Here is a 23417-nt window from a genome sequence, read left to right as displayed (position 1 = left end):
CTCTTAGTCCCCAGTAGGACAACAGATCGCCGACTCCCGCCCAGCGGCCACCCCGAACCCTGAACCGCAACGCGGCTGGCTGCTCCCCGCGCTGCTAGCGGGCGGGCGGCCAGCCAGCCGCAACTGGGCGGCTGGTGATTGACAGGATCCTGGAGCAATCAGCTGCAAGGGCGGGACGTTGCGTCACTTCCTGTTCTTTTGGGATTAGCCGGGGTATATAAATTTGGTGCTCACGCAGTGCTCTCGCTCCCACAGTATGGCCGGCGACATTAGCTAGCGCTCGCTCTACTCTCTCTAACGGGGAAACAGCGGACTACAAGAGACTGAGCTGTATCTGCCTCTATTTCCAACAGACTCACGTTCAACTTTCGCTCACCCACACACACAAAGCCGGGAAAATTTTATTAATCCTTTTTTAAAAAAAGTTAATATAAAATTATAGCAAAAAAAAAAAAGGAACCTGAACTTTAGTAACACAGCTGGAACAATCCGCAGCGGCGGCGGCGGCGGCGGGAGAAGAGATTTAATTTAGTTGATTTTCTGTGGTTGTTGGTTGTTCGCTAGTCTCACGGTGATGGAAGCTGCACATTTTTTCGAAGGGACCGAGAAACTGCTGGAGGTTTGGTTCTCCAGGCAGCAACCCGACGCAAACCAAGGATCTGGGGATCTTCGCACCATCCCAAGGTGGGTGCTCGGGGCTCTCGCCCACAGTCGAGTCTGGGGGACCGTCGCCGCCTGGGAGGCACCAGCCTGAGGCTGGGGGCCGAGGGTTGGGTTCCCATAGTCTTCAGGTGGGGGCAGGTCCGCGTGCGGGAGGTCGTTTTGGCAGTCGTGGAAAGGGCCCCGGCGCTGGGGGTGAGCAGCCAAAGGTCCACGCGGGGCCCGATCCAGCTTCTCCCGCCACCGTTGCCGGGCCGGGCGCTGCCCGGGGGGAGGGGAGGAGGCCGGCGCAGCCGCGTGCTCAGGTAACGTCCCCGGCGCGGCGTGCGGGGCGGCGGGCAGCGCCGTTCCGGGTAGTTTAGCGGCCCTCATCTCCCGACTTACTCCCCATCGGCCAGATTTGGCGGTCGGGGACCCTGGGTGGGGTGTCCGGAGGTGGAGGCCGCGCGGGCTCCCTCCCGGCAGGTGTGGCTCGGCGGGCTTAGTCAGGCGCTAATTCGGGCGTGTCCGCCTCGGGAGTGGAGGAGGGAGGGAGCGGAGCGGATCGGGAGCCGGATTCGTCCTCTCGCGTGCGGCGGGAAGGGGTGTGTGTTGGGGGGGGTGGGGGGCGGCCCGGCTGGGGCCGAGGGGCTGACTAACAGGCCTCCCCGCCCGTGGTCGGCGCTGGCAGCATGTGGCGCCCGGGCGGCGGGGATTGGGCGGGAGCAGCTGTGCCGCAGTGGCTGGGCCGCACCGCCGCCCTAATGTGCTCTGCACCAGAGCCCTTTCGGGGCTGCCCGGGAAGACGGCCGGAGAGCCCACCGAGACTGGCGCCCGAGTCTCTTGACCTTGGGCTGTGTAACCTGTTACCGAGTCGGCGGAGTCCAGAGTGGAATGAGGCTAGCCTGCGTTTACGGGCTAGAGGCGGGTCGGAGCTCGGACATAATACCTTTAATGCCTAATCCTGCAAAGGAATCTGGGGCTCCAGCCTCCCACCCCGGGCAGTCATGCGAGAGAGCTGGGCGACCGCGCAGAAAAAGATAAGGCTTGCTGTGGTCTCGATCCCAGCGCAGATGACGCGAGCGACCCCGATGGTGGCGGGGCCGGCTTCCCCTCCCGGGCGCTCGGACCACTAGACATCTCTCGTCAATCTAGGCTCCTGGGTGCATAAGTGCCGCTAGTGTGCCTTGAGGCGGAGGAGCCGGCGCGGCCGCTTCATTGAAAGGCAGCGACCAAAGAGCTGCTGGGCCGGACCCGGAGCCTGCCCCGGGGTGTAGGCCAATGGGCGTTTCAGGAATGTTGGCTGCGCTCGCCGCTTTTCCTGACAAAAAGCAACTGGAGAAGGGAATCTAGGCGGACACGTGCTGCTGGGACTTTTAAGGCGGTTTCACTTGAAGGAATCTCCCGTAGGAAAACCTCCTGTTAGCTAAAATGTGACCAGTTTCATTTTTCAAGCTTTGTGCGACACTTAAGAGGTCGTAATATGGCCCCTACTCTAGGAAGCAGTTACTTATAAATATGGGGAAGCTTAGTATTTCCTCCATTTCACAGATGGAAGAGCTCCCTCGTGTTGGTGATATGCCTTTGGTAAGACGATTGGGATAGGATTATCTAGGAAATACTGTCAGGAAGAACTAATGTGCAAAAAACAAATCATAAAATGAATAACAAAATTTTCTGCTCCGGCTCGTTAAATGAGTTAAAGCTTTGTTAGTTAGCACCCGTTCTTAATGAAGGGAAGGGAGTGTTTCCTCCCCGAGTTCTTGGGCAAAAACGCCTGAATTTAAGCTTTTTTGGTTAAGAATTAGTTATCCGAATGAAGGAGGAGAAAGGCTTATAAATAGGCAGCTTGCTTGCTTTTAAATGTTCGAGAACGACTTTTGCACTTTGATCAACTGAAATTGTTTTACTGCTTCAGCATGGATCTTAAAGTGATGGCAAAGATTATACCTTCAGGGACAGAATGTTGGTTTTGTTGAATCTGTGATTAAGTGTCGTAAATTTTGTAGATACTTGGAATTCGTTAAATCCCATAGAAGAGTTATCAGTCATCTAGAAAAGTAATGCATAATGAAATGGTTAGTACATTGCCTATGGCATGTCTAGATTTGAGTTCAAACATCATCTAATAGCTAGCTGTTTGATATTTTTGCCTCTCCAAAATGGAGAAAATAATGGTACCTCTTCATGGGTGTAATTGTGAGGGTTAAGTGGGTTAATACATATACAGTACTTAGAACTGTCTGAGACATAGTAACCACTCTGTAAGCCTTAAAATCTTCATCTTCCATTCTTTACCTTAAGGACAGAATCTTTTTCTCTTCTCCTTGTTTTTAAGCAAACCAGGCTGGAGGAGAAAGTATTTCAGATTATAGTCTAATAGGCAATTTAAAATTACATGGTGCCCTAGCAATTTGATGTATTTTTATTCAAGTAGAAGAGATGGTGAGGTTTAGATTGCTTAATGAAGTTAAACCTTAATTCTTCCATGGAATAATCTTTAGTAGCTTTGTTTTTATTTAAGGATATAAATGTTAGGAAGCCAGAAAATCCTTCTTTTTACTTGCCTCACATCTCCAACCTCAGTAATTACACTAAAATGCAAATAGAAGAAAGTCAGTCTTCACAAACTGGAATAAAATAACTATATGGTTTATAAAACATAAAACCTAAGGGCATGGTAGGAGTTAAGATGTCCTAAGAGGGCGTCACTACCAATGCTAAAGACATTTAAAAGGCAGCATATTACAGGAAAATTCCTAGGAAAGTACCTTCCCACATCGATGCAAGAAGAAATAGAAATCCTAATAGTCCTATAACCACTGCATGAATTGACTTAATCACCCATAAAGAAAAATCTAGGCCCAGATGGTTATACTGGAGTATTCTAACATTCAAGAAATAATTCCAACCTTTTTCATACTTTACATTCATAGTATTACATTCTAATTAGTTAATAGAGAGGGAACACATATCACAGTTCCTTTTGGGGTTTGTATAATTTTGATACCACACCCTGACTAGAGCTGTGAAGGAATCAGGATTTTCATGCACTGCAGATGGGAATGGAAAACAGTGTATCCACTTGGGAAAATGGTTTGGCAGTTTCTTTATAAGTTACTGTGCCTGCTAAATTGCTTCAGTTGTGTCTGACTCTTTGTGACCCTATGACTATAGCCTGCCAGGCTCCTTTGTCCATGGGATTTTCCAGGCAGGAATATTGGAATGGGTTGCCATTTCCTACTCAAGGGGATCTTCCCAACCCAGAAGTTGAACCCGCATCTCTTATGTCACCTGCATTGGCAGGCAGGTTCTTTACCACTGGAGCCACCTGGGAAGCATTAAGTTAATACATCTCTCATATGATCTAGCCAGTCTAGTCCACTCATGTGTTTGCCCAAGTGAACAGGAAATATATCCATACAAAGACTTTTACATGAATACGTTCTTAGAAGCTTTATTTTGCAATAGCTCCAGAACTGAAAACAAGTCTCTGTATTCATCCTATAGAATACTACTTGGTAGTTAAAAAAAGAATGATGAACTGCTATTGACACATGCAACAAATGATTGTGCTGGAGAACAAACAATAATAAGCCCCATGAGAAGTCCTATACTATAAGATTTCATGTCTATAAAACCAGAAAATACATACACGATAGGCAAAGGATGAGAGTTAAGGGAGAATGGTGGATTACAGAGAGGCATGACGGAACTTTTAGGGGTGATACTAATCTGCCAAAGCTCAGATGGTAATCCACCTGGAATGCAGGAGACCAGGGTTCAATTCCTGGGACGGGAAGTTCCCTTGGAGGAGGGCATGACAGCCCACTAAAGTATTCTTGCCTAGAGAATTCCCATGGACAGAGGAGCCTGGCAGGCTACAGTCATAAAAGTTATGAAAGTCGTAAGTACATCTCAGATTTTGACAAATTGATCCCATCATGTAACCAGCCTTCATATCTAAGGAATGTAACTAGTCAGCAGTCCCCCTGTGCCTCCTTCCAATTATAACCTATTCCGCTCTCCAGCTAAGGGAACACCACTATCCTGAGTTTTAACACACCATGGTTTTCCCTAGTTTTTTTTATAACATGGAATCATTTGTTATGTATTATATGCCTCCTTTGGTCAGCATTATGTTTGGGGTTTTTTTTAGTTCGTTCTCAGTGTTGTATAGTATTTTTGTGTCCATATACCACAATTTATCAAATCTACTGTTTACATCAATAATTTCCAGTTTGCTAATACAAATACATTGCTATGAACACTAGTGTAAATGTCTTTTTGTAAACAGCATGTATGCTCTCCTGTTAGATACACACACACCGAGGAATGGAGCTGCTAAGTCATAGGGTACATATAGTGCTTCTGTGTTTAGTAAAGCTCCTGGGTTAGGAAAGTTCCCCTGGAGAGGGGATATGCTGCCAGTTCCAGTATTCTTGGACTTCCCTGGTGGCTCAGACGGTAAAGAATCTGCCTGCAATGCAATCTGCCTGCAATGCGGGAGACCTGAGTTTGACTCCTGGGTTGGGAAGATCCCTTGGAGGAGGGATGGCAACCTACTGGAGCATTCCTACCTAGAGAATCCCCATGGACAGAGGTGCCTGGCGGGCTACACAGTCCACGGGGTCCAGAGAGTCAGACACAGTTTGAGACTACACGGTACAGGGTGCATATATTCAGCATAAGGGTGCAGTTGCTCAATATCTTCATTTAACATTTGTGTTGTCTTTTTAATTTTAGCTGTTTTGTGGGTGTATAGTGGTCTGTGTATTTCCCTTCAGACTAATGGAGTTGAACATCCTTTTATATCTTTATCCACCATTTGGCTATCTTTTGTGAAATGCTTGTTCAAGTCCACTTCTTTTTCTTTAGGGATGATTTTTCAGTTTGCAGGAGTTCTTTAATATATTATAGATGAATTATCTCTCCAGTATGTATATTGCAAACATTTTCTGTCCTCAGGTTTCCTTTTTCGTTTTATTAATGACAGTTTAGAAAATAGTTCATAATTTTAATGTCTCATTTATCAGTGTTTTCACTAATGGTTCGTGGTTTTTCTGTCCTGTTTAAAATGATCTTTGCTCATCTGGAGGTAATGAAGATGTTCTTTTTTCCCTGTAAACTTTGTTTTACTTCTCATATTTAGATCTGCAGCCCATCTGGAATTTTTTTAATATGGTATGAAGGAATAGAACACACTTGAAGCAAAATTGGCCCATCTTTCCAAACTTTAACTCCAAGCTGGAACCCACTGTCTGTTAACATTTCCCACTGTCCTGTAGGCCACTTAGTAGAATTTCCCTTCAGTGTAATCTGAATGAAGTACATAATACTGAGAAGCTTTTATCTTTTCTGGCATGGCTTGGATTAAATAAGACTGATTAACAATATGTTGGAGAAAAGCAATAGTCCAGATATCCAAATGAATAAGACAGGTGATGTTTTCTAAAACTGACTACTTCACAAAGTAATTAAGGTTGAAATATAAAAAGAGGGAGTAGTATATTAGGTTTAACCTGCAGGTTTCTCTACTAGAATTTTCAGATTTCAAATGATGTTGAATAGAAATAGACCTTTATTTCTGTTTCTATAATTTCTTAAGAGTTGCTGGACTAAAATGCTGGACCAGACAAAAACCTTTTTAAAAGAAATGGCAGCTATGGGGAGGAAGTCTGTTAGAAAATAAGAAATTTTGGTGAGGAACGATAGTTTGATCTTTCAGGGCTCTAAAATTGACTTTCCTTTCTGCTTTAGAATTCATCACAGACCTGGACTCTTAGTAAGGAAATGGGTTCACATGGGAAATTGTAGTAAATGGAGGTAAAGAGTAAATGTTTATTAACTGTGGAAAGCTAGATGTATTTTAGCTATGTGAAAGTATGAAAACTACAATCTGTAATGTTAATATTGGGCAAGACATTTAGGACTACTGGTATTTTCTGCTATTCTTACTTTCCTTCACTCAAATTTTATATGATAAAATCTTCAGCAAAGGACTGGGAGCAGTTGCAAAAATAGTAAATTACACCTCAGCATTAATTTTCCCAGAACTCATGCCTTACTTGACTATATCATTGCACCATATTGCAATATCAGTAATTTACACTGAAGGAATTTACAACCCCTTGCCAAAAACCTTTTAGGGTAAATATTTTGGAGTAGAAGGGCTTCCTATTGAATTAAGCTTCTCAATACATTCCTCACAGCAGTTTCAAAAAACTTGAACTGCTATCTTCAAACCACCCTTTTTTGAGAGGTACACATTGAAAGTAATAAATCAATGTAGCAGTAATGATGCTAATTTAATTTTTCAGTGAAAGTTTGAGGTGGAGAACTTAAGTTACTCTGATTATAATTAACAGTGCATTCTGGGTTGATTGCTTTGAACAGAAGATGAAAGCTTATTTCTCTGGATATCTGAATTAAATTCTGGTCAGCCTAGACTTCGCTGAAGAGTAATCTCATGTTTTAGGATGCATTTGACTCAGACTGCTCTTACGACTGCTACCACCTTGGCTGTGGTGTTGAGGTCTGAATGCAAGGTGATAAATAGTGTCTGAAACAGATGAGTCAGGCTGTTGACTAAGGTCACCCTTCAGGAAAGTTCAAATAGTTCAGTTGGGTAACTTTTGGGGTAAATTACTTGATAACCCTGAAATCAGAGATTTTTGCTTAAAGGAGGAAATCTGTTAGAGGAACCTAATCACATGGAGGCCTTTTAAATAAATGCAGGTTTCCAGGCACCATCTGCACAGTTTCTGGCCCACTATATCTGAGGGTAGAATCCAAGGGATAAAAGCAAAACTGTTCTAAAGGGTTTTTTGCATCTGCCAGCAGCATTCTGTTCCCTCTATAATTTACTTCTTTAAAAGTCTAACATTGGCTTCCCTGTTGATCCAGTGTTTAAGAATTCGCCTTGCAATGCAAAGGACACCGGTTCAATCCCTGGCCTGGGAAGATCCCACATGCCACAGGGCAGCTGAGCCCATGTTCCACAACTACTGAAGCCCACTCACCGTAGAGCCTGTGCCCCGCAACAAGACAAGTCACCACAGTGAGAAGCCCCCTGCTTACCACAACTAAAGAAAGCCTGTACACAGCAGTGAAGACCTGGCACAGCCAAAAATAAATAATTATTAAAAAATGAAGGTCTAACATTAAGTTTAACCATTTTAAGTGAACATTCAGTATTAAATGTATTCACATTGTTGTGCAAGAGATCTGTAGAACTTTTCATTTTGCAAAACTGAAACTACCCATTAAAGGTTAATTTCCCCTCCCCTCTTCCTCCAGCCTTTATCAGTCACCTTTCCTTATGATTTGACTACTTTGGATACTTCATATGAATGTGTGAGATGAATACCTTATATAAGTGGAAACCTATATCCTTTTCTGGTGATACTCATCCTTTTCTGACTGGTATGATTCACTTAGCATGAAATTCTTAGGTTCATTCACATTGAAGCATGTGATAAACTTTCCTTTAAGGCCACATAAGCCATTTTTTGCATACACCACATTGTCTTTATCCATTAATCCCTTGATGGACATTTGGGTTGCTTGCTTCTCTTGACAGTTGTGAATAACAATGAACATGGATGTGGAAATGGCTCTTCCAGATCCTGTCTTGGACTATTTACACACACACACACACACACACACACACACACACACACAAGTAGAATTGTTAGATCATGTGGTAGTTCTGTTTTTATGGTTTTTTGAGGAATGTTCATAATTTTTCCATAATGGCTGTACCATTTTACATTTTCACCAGTAGTTCCATTCACTCAGTCATGTCTGACTCTTTGTGACCCCATGGACTGCAGCATGCCAGCACCCCCTGTCCATCACCAGACTCCCGGAGTTTACTCATACTCATGTCCATTGAGTTGGTGATGCCATCCAACCATCTTATCCTGTCATCCCTTTCTTCTCCTGCCTTCAGTCTTTCCCAGCATCAGGGTCTTTTCAAATGAGTCAGTTCTTCGCATCAGGTGGCCAAAGTATTGGAGCTTCAGCATCAGTCCTTCCAATGAATATTCAGGACTGATTTCCTTTAGGATGGACTGGTTTGATCTCCTTGCAGTCCAAGGGACTCAAGAGTCTTCTCCAACACCACACTTCAAAAGCATCAGTTCTTCGGCGCTCAGCTTTCTTTATAGTCCAACTCTCACATCCATACGTGACTACTGGAAAAACCATTACTTTGACTAGACAGACCTTTGTTGGCAAAGTCATGTCTCTGCCTTTTAATATGCTGTCTAGGTTGGTCATAACTTTCCTTCCAAGGAGCAAGCGTCTTTTAATTTCATGGCTGCAGTCACCATCTGAAGTGATTTTGGAGCCCCCAAAAATAGTCTTTCACTGTTTCCATTGTTTCCCCATCGATTTGCCACGAAGTGATGGGACTAGATGCCATGACCTTAGTTTTCTGAATGTTGAGTTTTAAGCCAACTTTTTCACTCTCCTCTTTCACTTTCATCAAGAGGCTCTTTAGTTGTTCTTCACTTTCTGCCATAAGTGTGGTGTCATCTGCATATTGAGGTTATTGATATATCTTGATTCCAGCTTGTGCTTCATCCATCCGTTCACCAGTAGTAATTCACAAGTGTTAAAATTTCTCTGCATTTGCCAACACTTGTTCTTCCATTTTTCCTTTTCAGTATCTGACATCCTAATGAGCACGAGGTGGTATCATGATTGTGATTCACATTGTCTTATGATTAGTGGCATTGAGCATCTTTTTATGTGCTTATTGGCCATTTGTATATCTTTTTTGAGGGGAGGGGAATTGTCTATTTAAGACCTTTTGCTTACTTTTAAATTAGGTTATTTGTTTTTCTTGTTGGGAGTTCCTTATTTATTCCGGATATTAACCTCTTATAAGATGTAAGATTTGCAGGTACTTTTCCAGTTCTGTACCTTGTCTTTTCACTCTGTTGAATGTTTTCCTCTGATATACAGAAGTTAAGTTTGATGCAGTTCTATTTGCCTATTTTTTGCTTTTGTTGCCTGTGTTTTTTGTGTAACATCCAAGAAAGCTTTGCCAAATCCAATATCATAAAGTTTTTCCCCATGTTTTCTTCTAAGAGTTTTATAGTTTTGTGTCTTAATTGAGGTGTTTAAATCCATTTTGAGTTATGCAGTGTAAGGTAAGGATTCCATTTCATTCTTCTGTGTGCAGATCCAGTTTTCCCAACACCAGTTGCCCAAGAGACTATCTTTTCCCAATCCACAATCTGTTCTGCTTGCCACCCCCAACCCCCCAAAAAAAGGATACGGGACGTCCCTGGTAGTCCAGTAGTTGGGACTTGGCCTTCCAATGCAGGGGTTGCTGGTTTGATTCCCTGGTCAGGGGGCTAAGATCCCATATACCCTGGGGCCAAAAAACTAAAACATAAAACAGAAGCAACATTGAAATAAAGGCTTTAAAAATGGTCCACATCAGGGGGAAAAAAAAGTAGCCGGTTAGCCATTTCTAGTCTTACTCAGTCAGATGACATAGAAGTCTCTTATCTTAATTGTATGTTTTCCCATGTAAACACTTCAATTTGTTCTATTTTTATTAAACCACAGACTAAAAACTTTAAATGTAAAATATGGGACTTACCTGGTGGTACAGTGGATAAGAATCTGCCTGCCAATGGAGGGGACAAGGGTTTGATCCACATGCCTCAGAGCAACGAAGCCCGTGAGCCACAACTACTGAAGCCTGTGTTCTAGAGCCTGCCTGCTGCAGCTGCTAAAGCCGGTGCACCTGGAGAAGCCACCGCCGTGAGAAGCCCGTGCGCTGCAACTAGAGAACAGCCCACATGCAGCAACAAAGATTCAGCTCAACCACAAATTAACTAACTGATTAAAAATAAATAAAATAATGGCATGCCATTTATGTATTACTTTTCTGGCAGAGTGACTAAGATCATTCAGTCCATGTACTATCATTTGTAAAGAGCATAGTATTTGAGAGATTTATCATGATCTGGGTAGGGCTAGGATCCAAAAAAGCTTTATTTAGGGAAAAAATAAGGGGCTTATTTTTCTACCAAAGTGTGATTTTAATAATTTGCTGAAATTCTCAACTGTTTTCTCTCTCCTCTTTATGTTTATGGATAGCATTGTATTGACTTCTTCAACTCTAAATCTGTCACATTTTTCCTGCCCTGTATTTTTTGAGCCAGCAGTTCTCTAGATTGTTTTTATAATCACTTGGTTGATAGACTATTCAACTGTGTTTGACTTAGAATGTTTTAAAGCAGTTCCTTTCATACCATGACTTTGAAAACTACTGACTACTTAAGGGTTTCTTTTAGGTGAGGAAGAGTATGGTTGCAGACTTTATTAACAATGCTAGAATGAGTGCAGGAGGATTCTTGTTTCCATCAAGGTGGAGTAAGCACACTCTACTCTCACTGAATGCATCTAGAAACCCTGGACAGAATGCATGCAGCAGCTGAGGACTCTGGAAAGTAAAAGTTAGGTGCATTGGAGAAGGAAGCCAAAACTCAAAACATCACTGAAATATCCATGAGTTTGTTTCTTTTTTCTCTTGGTATCTCCTGGGATGGTCTCAAAAGCTGCCATAAACCCGGAACTGCACACAAACTGAGCTCTTAGGTCTTTTTCTGGAATGTGGACAAGGAATGGAAGGGGGCCCCTTTGGGTTAGAGAGAGTGGGGAAAATCCCTTTTTTGTTTTTGTATTGCTTTGCTTTTTTTTACCCTGTTCTTTGCTGCTGTAGCTCAGGCAGTCCTGTAGTAGTCTGCTGCAGAGCCGGGAACTAAAGCCTGGGCTTTCTAGCCAGCGGACCAAGAAGCAGGCCATCTTCACCACCCCGCCCACCCCGCTTCCCCCCAACTATTGAGCTAGGCGTTGTCATGGAGATTATGGAGATAGTAACCTAACACATAGAAGTTGGATAAGAACAAGAAGACTGAACTTAACCATTTCATCTGTCTGCTAACATAGTTTTTTAAAAATCAGCATGCTCCATAGGGTTTGAAGATTTAAAATCATATAATGTGATATCCAGGATGCAATCACAAATTTTTCCTTATGTAAAAATAAAAAACAATAAGGAAATTGCCTCAAAGGGAGATAGTCTAGTAGACTTCAACCTCAAGGTGGTGCAGGTCAGGATTTAAAAGTAGTTATCATAACCATGCTATAAGAAGTAATAACAAATCTTAGCAAAGAAGCAGAAGATGAAACTGAAAAATAACTACTGGAATAGAAAGTTTACTGGATGGGCTTGTAGAATAATGACAAAAGAGTGAGTGAACTGAAGATAGATCAGTAGGAATGGCCCAGTTGGAACAATGTTAAGAAAAAATTTCAGATGGACACTGAAAATGAACAAATCCTGGTAAAAAATTTTAGCATTTTGTGTCAGATTGACAGAAGAGTGTATTATGGAAAAAATATTTGAAAAAATAATCTATGTTTAAGTTTATGGATGGGTTCTATAAACAGCTAAGATATTAGCAATGAAATGAGTAAGCTTCACTTATGTAGATTAAAATAAGATAACATTTCAAGTGGAATATATATATATATCTGGTGCTTTAACAGAATAATTCTGTTAAATGAATATTTTTAATAACTCACCCTGAGGGTGACATTTTAAGAAACAGTAAAGGATCATGTAGGAATTTAGTTTTTTCTTCTTTTTTTTAAACTTTTTTTTTATGTTGAGGTATAGTTGATTAATAATGTTGTGATAGTTGCAGGTGGATAGCAGAGGAAGGCAGCCGTACATATACATGTATCCATTGAAGTTGTCTCCCGTCCGGGCTGCCACATAACACTGAGCAGAGTTCCCTGTGCTACACAGCAGGACCTTGTTGGTTATACATTTTAAATATAGCATTGTGAACATGCTGATCCCAGACACCCTAACTATGCCTTTTCCCTGTTCTTTCCGCCCTAACCATAAATTCTTCCTCTAAATCTGCCAATCTGTTCCTGTTTTGTTAATAAGTTCATTTGTACCATTTCTTTTTAGATTGTACATGTAAGGCATGTCATTAGATATTTCTTCTCTGGCTGACTTCACTCAATATGACAATTCTAGGTCCATGCATATTGATACAAATGGCATTATTACGTTCTTTTTCGTGGCTGAGTAATAATTCCATTGCATACCTGTACCACATCTTTTTCCATTCCTCTGTCAATGAACATTTAGGTTGTTTCCATGTCTTAGCTATTGTAAACAGTGCTGCAATGAACACTGGGGTGCATATATTTTTTGGAGCCATATTTTTCTCCAGATATATATGTATATATATATGCCCAGGAGTGAGACTACTGGTTCATCAGTTCAGTTCAGTCGCTCAGTCATGTCCGACTCTTTGCTACCCCATGGACTGCAGCACCCCGGGCCTCCCTGACCATCACCAACTCCCGGAGATACTCAAACTCATGTCCATTGTGTCAGTGATACCATCCAACCATCTCACGCTCTGTCATCCCTTCTCCTCCTGCCTTCAATCTTTCCCAGCATCAGGGTCTTTTCAAAAGAGTCAGTTCTTCTCATCAGGTGGCCAAAGTATTGGAGCTTCAGTTTCAGCATCAGTCCTTCCAATGAACACCCAGGACTGATCTCCTTTACAATGGACTGGTTGGATCTCCTTGCAGTCCGGGGGACTCTGAACAGTCTTCTCCAACACCACAGTTCAAAGGCATCAATTCTTTGGCGCTCAGCTTTCTTTATAGTCCAGCTGTCACATCCATACATGACTACTAGAAAAACCATAGCTTTCACTAGACAGACCTTTGTTGGCAAAGTCATGTCTCTGCTTTTTAATATACTGTTTAGGTTGGTCATAACTTTTCTTCCAAGAAACAAGAGTCTTTTAATTTCATGGCTGCAGTCACCATCTGCAGTGATTTTGGAGCCCCCCAAAATAGTCTTTCACTGTTCCATTGTACCTCCATCGATTTGCCATGAAGTGATGGGACCAGATGCCATGATCTTAGTTTTCTGAATGTTGAGTTTTAAGCCAACTTTTTCACTGTCCTCTTTCACTAAGAGACTCTTTAGTTCTTTGCTTTCTGCCATAAGGGTGCTGTCATTTGCATATCTGAGGTTATTGATATTTCTCCCAGCAATCTTGATTCCAGCTTGTGCTTCATCCATCCTGGCATTTCTCCTGATGTACTCTGCATATAGGTTAAATAAGCAGGGTGACAAAATGCAGCCTTGATGTACTCCTTTCCCAATTTGTAACCAGTCTGTTGTTCCATGTCCAGTTGCAACTGTTGCTTCTTGACCTGCATACAGATTTCTCAGGAGTCAGGTCAGGTGGTCTGGTATTCCCATCTCTTTCAGAATTTTCCACAGTTTGTTGTGATCCACACAGTCAAAGGATTTGGTGTAGTCAATAAAGCAGAAGTAAATGTTTTTCTGGAACTCTCTTGCTTTTTCCATGATCCAGCCAGTGGATGTTGGCAATTTGATCTCTGTTCCTCTGCATTTCCTAAATCCAGCTTGAACATCTGGAAGTTCACGGTTCATATGGTAGCTCTATTTTTAGTTTTTTAAAGAACCTCCATCCTGTTCTCCATAGTGGCTGTATTGATTTATATTCCCACCAACAGTGCAAGAAGAGTTAGTTCCTTTTTCTTCACACCCCCTCCATGATGGCCATTCTGATGGGTATGAGGTGATGTTTCATTGTAGTTTTGATTTGCATTTCTTTTAATTAGTGATGTTGAGCATGTGTTTGTTGGCTGTCTGTATGTCTTCTTTGGAGAAATGTCTTATTTGGGTCTTATTTGTCTTTTTCATAATAAATTGCAAATACATAGTATACTTTCCTGGATTTTGGTTTGCTTCTTAACATGCTGTAGCAAAATGCATCCATCTTACTTGGTGTATATGTCAATGTAGATTGTTTTGAAAGAAAATTAAATGTCGGTATTCATAAAAGAAGGAAAATCCCCTGGAGGGAGGGCACAGCAATCCACTCCAGTATTGCCTGGAGAATTCAGCGGACAGAGGATCCTGGAGGCTACAGTCCATGGGGTTGCCAAGAGTTGGACAGCTTAGCAGGCATGCAGCATAGTGATTGAACTTAATCTCCAGCCCTTCTCCCCATCCATAGGTCAGGGGCTGGATAAGACATTCCAGCCTTCTAATCACAAGGTGGGCCTTCCTGGCAACAAGCGTCCAACCTCACTTGCTTCCAAAAGTTACTTCATTAACATATCATTCATAAGAGAAGGTGGAGCAAGAATGAGACAAAAAATACAAAGTATGATTTTAAATCATGGTGAGACTTTTGTAATTTTTATGAGAGTAAGCAAGTACTGTTATAAATTAATCATCCTCTTTTTGGTTAAATAATAGATCCGAGTGGGACATACTTTTGAAGGATGTGCAATGTTCAATCATAAGTGTGACAAAAACTGACAAGCAGGAAGCTTATGTACTCAGGTAAGTCCTCTGAAATAGTATTGGTTAACCGATTTCAGTATGAATCATACTTTATGTGGAAGAGTTAATTGTTTCTCTGTATACTGGTTCTATAATTGTTTTTACCTTTTTTAAAAAAAAATACAGTGTAAAATAAAATGTTTACTTCAGGTGTCCCTAGGCAGTAGGGTTTTTGAAGTCTTACCTAATAGCTCTTCAAGGTGGCTGCCATCTTTTTTACCCTGGAGTTAGCAGGGAGTTTCTGTAAAAGAGGATTGAATGGCATTGTTCCCTTGCCCTCACTTCTTTTATTTTTAGTATGTGCTTCTCTATCAAAGCTTGAAGCAGAGTGAAAATTAGCTTTACCATAGAAATAGGATTGCTGTTATTTAAGAGAGGAAAGCCATGGAGTTCTTTTTTAGGTACAGAGATAGAATTTTGGGCCTTGAGGCTATTGTATTGAACACGGTGCCTGCTTTTACTAAGTCTATATTTGACATATACAGATGTTTATCAAATGCCTATTAGGTGCCAGGCCCTAGGGATATAATAGTAAAAGCAAACATTCCTTTCCTCATGGAACTTATTATCCAGTAAAAAGTAATGAGATGGTTACAGACATACACATGAGAGCAGGCAGTTCAAGACGAGGTAAAGAATGAATTTAGTAAGTGTCCTAGGTTAGGTTAGGTGTGGAGGAAAATTGACCTGTACAAGAAGGTTTGTGTAATGAGCTAGTATGCTTTATACCTAGTTTATGTTTCTGTGGGATCTTTCATGTAATAGAAGAGGAAGAATTATTTGCTTCCTTGAGAACTTAATGTTTAAAATTATTAGCCAAAAATTTACACTTTAAATGATAGTCCAATAATAATAGATTAAGCATCTCAGTAGTACATAAACATTGTTATAATATTGTGACTTTCTTTTAAACTGCAGTGAGAGTAGCATGTTTGTCTCCAAGAGACGTTTCATTTTGAAGACATGTGGTACCACCCTCTTGCTGAAAGCACTGGTTCCCCTGTTGAAACTTGCTAGGGATTACAGTGGGTTTGACTCAATTCAAGTAAGTAGTCAAAAAAACATTTATCCTTTTGGTCGGGTATAAACGTTAAGAGTTCGGTGATGTGCCTGGTAAATAAATTTGTATACTTGTTCAATTGTAATGACTAAGGACACTCACACTATGGAGAGAAAGAATGCCTGTTACTCATGGACAACAGAAAATGTGGAGGAACCAGAGAAGGAATTGGGATAAAACTCAAAATGAAAGAAAAGAAAACCAGATACTTTCAGTAGTTAATTCTTTAACATTATTACTATGAATGGTGGAGAAAGTAAGAAAAGAAGGGAAAGCAAGGAAAATCATCTAGACTTCATAATAAAGAACTGATTGTATTAAAGAGCAATAGTCAGTTAATTCTTGAATGCTATCAGACTTTATACTTGGATTTTAATTATTGTGATAAGATGTTGAATTTTAATATTTAACTTAATTTGTAAATATTAGTAAATAATTTACTCAATTTGTCCTAGGGCAAAGGACAGCTGTCATTGGGACCTAAAACTGTTTTTGTTGATCCTTATAAGATCTAAATTAAGCAATATGTTAATTTTTGGATCACTCTTTTGAAACTAAATATATACAATACATATTCTCCCACAAAATTTTTATTACATGCCTGTTTTAAAGCTCACAAACTCCTGCCCTAGGGAATCCCCTGGTGGTCCAGTGGTTAGGACTCTGTGTCTCTATATAACACTAACTCATGGGTATTGGTGTGAAACCTTGCTCTTTGACACAGCGGCCTTCGTTTTTCTTTGTCGGCCGGCAAAGTGCACTATAGTCCACGGGGTCGCAAAGAGCTGGACGCAACTGAACGACTGAGCATACGCACACATAAAGCACTACAATATATGTTAAGTGTCACTGGGAAAGAATATTTGTGGAGATAGTTTTGGTTTTGATATGTATATGTAGAAAATAGTATATTGGTTTAGGAAAGGTGATAGAATTCTGTGTGTGAAATTATCTGTCTGTCTTTTAGAGCTTCTTTTATTCTCGTAAGAATTTCATGAAGCCTTCTCACCAAGGGTACCCACACCGGAATTTCCAGGAAGAAATAGAGTTCCTTAATGCAATTTTCCCAAGTAAGTTTAAGTAGAATTGAGTCCTGCTTCTTGAAGTTGGATGTGTGTGTGTTGTGTGTGTGTGTGCCTGTGTATCAAACATAGCACTATATATAGTTAAGTTAAATGTATCAGTTTAGCTGATTACAAATTTTTGAGTATTCTTGTGTAACTGTTGAAATGATGGGAGAAAAAAATCAAGTAACTGATCATCTGCCAGATGGAGGACTCATCTTCTAGCCAGTTGCTGTCATTTATGTCTGTTTTAGTGGGTATGAAGGCTGTGATCCCTTCATCCAGAAAAATGCCCCATGACTTCATAAACCCATGCTAAGACACTGGTCCATGTTAAGAAACTGTCTACCATGCTGTACAGGAGTTGAGCTGGCTTAAGAATGGTCAACCGAAGTGAGTTTGTAGTGTCGCTTCAACTAAATTGGCAAGATTTACTTCTATCCATTTATATAAGCTTTTATTTATAGACCTTCCTTTTTGAGCTTCAAGGACAGGGAAATAAAGGTTACCTAATCTAACACCCTTATACCCTAGAAGAGGCTAAAAACCTAAGATGATTTTAGTAACCTGGCGCAGAGTCATTCACAAGGGTGATTTTGAAAAAGAAAATCTTTAAAAGATTTCCATCCTACCTGTTCTTACCTCATCTTTTATACTAGGCTATATCAGGGTGCCGTGCATAATTTAGTTTAAATTTCAACCAGCTGTTAACTTTGTTGAGTGAGGCTTTGAAACACCATGGAAAGGAGGACGCACTGCATAACTTCATTTCCTGGAGAGAGTAGGTAAATAGGCGACCAAACTCCATCACCTGATGGAGTCTTAGGGGAGAGTAAACCATAGTTTTCTCAGCACCATTCAGACTGGCTTATTAGCTGAAGAGCATCTCTAAATGACAGCCAATAAAATGTTTTCTTAAAGGGGGAGGGGGATCCTGCCTACTTGCTATCAGATGAATCTGTTAAATTTATTTTTTGTTCTCCTGACTCAACAGATGGAGCAGCATATTGTATGGGACGCATGAATTCTGACTGTTGGTATGTTGGACCCAATCTGATGGAAGTTTTGTTTTATATAAGATTTCTTTTTAAACTTGCAGTTGTCATTTTTAGAAACTATTTTGTACTTTTATATAGGTACTTGTATACTTTGGATTTCCCAGAGAGTAGGGTAATCAATCAGCCAGATCAAACCCTGGAAATTCTGATGAGTGAGCTTGACCCAGCAGTTATGGACCAGTTCTACATGAAAGATGGTGTTACTGCAAAGGATGTCACTCGTGTAAGCATTTTCAATAATAATTCTGTATCCTGCTTGGCAGCTAAATATTTTGGCTCATTCTCTATTTCTTTTCCAGATTTGCTTTTAAATCAGTCTTTGGCTTTTTTCCCAGGAGAGTGGAATTCGTGACCTGATACCAGGTTCTGTCATTGATGCCACAATGTTCAATCCTTGTGGGTATTCAATGAATGGGATGAAATCGGATGTAAGTAAGAATATCTTGCTTAATAATTTAAACCTTTAAGTGTGCCCTTTCCATTATTAACACAAAGCTATTTCTCTTAAGGGAACTTATTGGACTATTCACATCACTCCAGAACCAGAATTTTCTTATGTTAGCTTTGAAACAAACTTAAGTCAGACCTCCTATGATGACCTGATCAGGAAAGTTGTGGAAGTCTTCAAGCCAGGAAAATTTGTGACCACCCTGTTTGTAAATCAGGTAATACATTTTTTTCATCGACAATAAAATCTGACAGAAAATAAGGATAGTGAGGCATGTCATAAAATGTATTCTGAGATGCCATATAATCAGCCAGAGATAACCAGAGATACTACTAATTGAGGTGTTTGGTAGATGAGAAGCTTTATGCCTATCATTAGACTTTATATCTAGCCCAGTTCGTGAGTTCCTCTTATCCTATCTATTTTCCCTGTTGATAGACCTTGGGGATGGTGGTGCCAGAAGACATAAAGTGTCCCACTGCATCCAGCCCCTAGGAAGTCAGCTAAAATATTTCAGTTCCATGGGGTTGGTTTTGTTGTTTTGGTTTTTAATTTTACTTATTTATTTTTCGTTGTGCTGGGTTTTCGTTGCTGCACAGGCTTTTCTGTAGTTGTAGAGAGCAGGGGCTACTCTTCGTTGCAGGGCGTGGGCTTCCCATTAATGGTGGCTTCTCTTGTTGTGGATCACGGGCTGTAGGGCACAAGGGCTCAGTCATGGTACATGGACTTAACTTGATCTGTGGCATGTGGGATCTTCCTGGATCAGGGATCAAACCTGTGTCTCCTGCACTGGCAGGCAGATTATTCATCACTCTGAGCCACCAGGGAAGCCCCCAGTGCTACAGTCTGACTAAAATAGCAGTCTTAAATACTTTGTTTGAAAATATTACTGCATATTGGAAACGCTAATGGTTAATTTCATTTTCCCCCAGAGTTCTAAATGTCGCACAGTGCTTTCCTCACCCCAGAAGATTGAAGGTTTTAAACGTCTTGATTGCCAGAGCGCTTTGTTCAATGATTACAATTTTGTTTTTACCAGTTTTGCTAAGAAGCAGCAACAACAGCAGAGTTGATTAAGAAACATGAAGAAAAAACGCAAAAAGAGAACACACATAGAAGAAGGTGGTGGCTGCTTTTTAGATATTGATACCAAGGGCCATGCTTTCCATAACCACCACCTCGTAGTTGCAGAAAGCCCTAGATGTAATGATAGTGTAATCATTTTGAATTGTATGCATTATTATATCAAGGAGTTAGATATCTTGCATGAATGCTCTCTTCTGTGTTTAGGTATCCTATGCCACTCTTGCTGTGAAATTGAAGTGCATGTAGAAAAAACCTTTTACTATACGAAACTTTACAACACTTGTGAAAACAATTCAATTTGGTTTACGCACAGTGTAATATTTCTCCAGGTGTCATCCAAAATTCCCCACAGACAAGGCTTTCGTCCTCATTAGGTGTTGGCCTCAGCCTAGCCATCTGGGACTGTTCTATTAATTGCTGCCAGGATTTTACATCCAGTTACCTCCACTTTCTAGAACATATTCTCTACTAACGTTATTGAAACCAATTTCTACTTCATACAGATGTTTTTGCAACAGCAATTAAAGTTTTTCTTCCACGAGTGGAGTCCTCTAAGAAAACTATCCCTTCTGTGTATTTATATTTTAACACTGCTTCCTGTACTTGTATTACTTGGATTCCTACCGTTACCATGGTGTCTCCCCTCCCAACCACACCCCCTCAATAAAGCAATACACTGTTACACTGTGGGTTTTATACGAATCTATACCCCAGAGGGGGAAGGCAGGGGTAGACCCTAGGCTTAATTTTCTTTTAAGGTCAATGGAGTTTGACATTTTTCATTGCCATGCACTCTTTTGGAATAAACTATTGTTGATTAGCAAAGAAGGCGTAGATTGGTACTAGGGAATATTGGCAGAACTGTATGGAAACTGTGCCATTTGGTGTCCCCCATTAAATGAAATGAGCTTCTCATAAGTACCATGTCGTTATTAACTTGCTCAGTAGTACAAAAGCATTTTTATCACAATTTATTAACGAGATTTAAGATAAAGGTATCGGTTTCAACAAATCAAGTCAGGTCAGATGATTCACCTTAACTTTTACTTTCATAGCCATTTCCACTAATTTCTGTTAATGATATGCCATGAACTTTGGTTCAAAGCAGAGTCAATGTCTTTCCATCTTGTGACTTAAAAGTTCCATGACTTTATGCTACATGTAATAGTGTTCTGACTTTCCTCTTGCTTGTTTGTATTCCTTTCACCATGGAATAGGATCAGGTGATGAATGAGAACTGTTAAGGTTATTCAGACATATTCAGTGCAGCAGAATGCTATCCACAAAACGTTACACACAAAATTACAAAATCATTGCTGGGAAATGACCTAAAAATACAGGCATAAAAGAGTTGGCATCTTTTAGCTGTATTTGCTAACATGGACATTTAAGCAGTTGATAAAAGAGCAAAGTTGACTCAATTTTGTATTCTTGTCCTCAAACAATTTTTGATTCTTTCTGGAGTGATGCAGTGATGCTTTTGTTCCTTCCGTATTTATAATGGAAACACTTTTTTTTTAGTGTTTCTGAACATAAAATCTGCTTGATTTGAAATCAAGTGGTTGGAACACTTGACTTTTATTTTAAACACATTGTTGATTCAAAGCTTCATTGAAGAAGCTTTCAATCAATGAATCATTCTGATTTTCTATAATTACGCACAGTACCTAATGTTTTGGTGCTATTATGAGGACCAATGCTCAAAGTGGATTTTGTTCTTGAACAGCGTCCCAGTAGATTTGATGACATTTATTGGCTTGAGGTCTGATTTTCCTTCCCCTAATAGATTTAAAAGATTTCTATTTCATGTTGAAGACCTGCACACATTTTGTATGGAACAAAGCCTAGAAAAAAATGAAAAATAGATTGACTAGTAATCTAAATTAATCCTAATATGTATGATAGAGGAGGGAAAATTTTGGTGCCATAATTTCTCTCTTCATGGTGTTGGACATAAATCACTTGGAATGTATTTCTGTACCCACAATTTAAGATTCAATAAAGGTTTGCTTAATTCATTGTTTAGTGACATTCAGAAAGTTTTCTGTCAATGTATTTTTTTAAATAGTATACATGACCAAATAGTAGACTCTATATAAAGTTTTTATAATTAATTGAAGGAATCAATATTTAATGTTTTTTTTTAAGGTTATGGGAGATGTTATAAAGATCTTTAAGTTCTGGGAGAACAGTTTTAAACGTTTGTTGTTGATAGTAGCTTCATAACTGAAGCTGAAAGGAAATCATCTGGGCTGTATCCCAGGTCATCAGAGTAGGAAAAGTGTAAGTAGAATAAGAATGCTAGAGTTTGGAACTAGAAAAGTTTGGAGATGGAATATTCCAGCATTTATTATGGAATAGGTACTTCCTGGTGGGTGGGGAGCAGAGTTTAATTCAGTTCTTGCAACTAGAACATAGTTAAAAGCTTTTGATCTTTGTGCCATGCAGATACGTATCTCATCATTTGGCGAAATTTCAGTTCTTCAGTCTGATATACAATAAGCTAAAAACTGGAATCTTTATTATATTCAGATCTTTCTTAAAATAAGCTTATCAGAATATTGTCCAAAATCTGAGTTAAAAAGGGTTGATCTTAGGGACCTCCCTGGCGGTCCATTGGTTAAGACTCTGTGCTCCCAGTGCAGAGGGCACAGGTTAGCTCTCTAGTCAGTGAACCAAGATTCGTGAGTGCCACAGAGCCCAGCTCTAAAAAGAAAAAGTTGATCTTAGAAAAGCAAGATGCTAAAGGTGTGTGCAGTCCTACAGTGCCAGATTTTTTTATAGGGACAGGTGGCTTGAGTTCGGCAAACACCTGGTGTTAACTGATGAGATTCAGGGACATGATCTGAATGTGGTAAATGTGACACACTATGAAAGAGAAAAGACTTCTATTGTCTTAGCCAGATAACACCACTTCCCAGCTACCCACCTTCAAACTTTACGTTTTCATCTGCCTTTCTCTTTTTGTTACAGTGGAAGAAGTGTTAGTCCTTTGAATTCCTACCCACCCATTTCTACCTTTAGAGACTACAGGAGGCCACTGCAGGCATGTCCACTGTTGATCCCCATCAGTTTGTTTTACTTCCCTAGTTTCTCCCCACGTCCATTTGCTCCTTAGGATTTACTTTGTTAGTCCTTTACAACGCGAGAAATGTCAGTTCTTATTCCCAAACTGAACCATCTTCAAACTACTTGTAATCCAGCATTTTCCTGAGTGCCCAAACCAGAAACCTAGGATGAAATTGAGGCAGAGTCAGAGAGGTTTGTGATGTAACTCAGATTGGAAGAAAACTTTTGGCAGTGTCAAGAGATGTCCCATATGCTGTTGAAGTAGGACATGGCAGCCTACTCCAATATTTTTCGCCTGGAGGGTCCCATGGACAGAGGAGCCGGGCGGGCTACAGTCCATGGGGTCACAAAGAATCAGACACAACTGAGCAACTGACAACACACGTGAGTTAGAAGCCCCCCAAATAGGTTGATATTTATAATTAAACATCTAAATTGGATGTATACTCAAATTTCTCCTTGAACCATCACACTCTAGCTTCAGAGTCCTCAGTTCTGCTCTGGTACACTGAACTATCTGCTACACACACCTCATTAGGTCAGATTT

The 23417-nt window shown here is 40.5% G+C and overlaps 1 protein-coding gene across 1 annotated transcript; it reads left to right on the top strand.

Moving 5' to 3' along the window:
• The first annotated feature begins 228 nt into the window (after window positions 1-228).
• AMD1 (adenosylmethionine decarboxylase 1) lies at window positions 229-21819 on the top strand. Its single transcript, XM_061427570.1, has 9 exons — window positions 229-684; window positions 14999-15085; window positions 16004-16130; window positions 17113-17215; window positions 18204-18246; window positions 18346-18490; window positions 18603-18695; window positions 18777-18932; window positions 19648-21819. Exons 1-9 carry the CDS (start codon window positions 575-577, stop codon window positions 19786-19788), a joined length of 1005 nt encoding a protein of 334 aa, XP_061283554.1. The 5' UTR covers window positions 229-574; the 3' UTR covers window positions 19789-21819.
• The last annotated feature ends 1598 nt before the right edge of the window (window positions 21820-23417 follow it).

Source organism: Bos javanicus, chromosome 9 (assembly GCF_032452875.1).
Source record: "Bos javanicus breed banteng chromosome 9, ARS-OSU_banteng_1.0, whole genome shotgun sequence".
NCBI lineage: Eukaryota > Metazoa > Chordata > Mammalia > Artiodactyla > Bovidae > Bos > Bos javanicus.
This window is presented reverse-complemented; position numbering and strand designations above follow the sequence as displayed.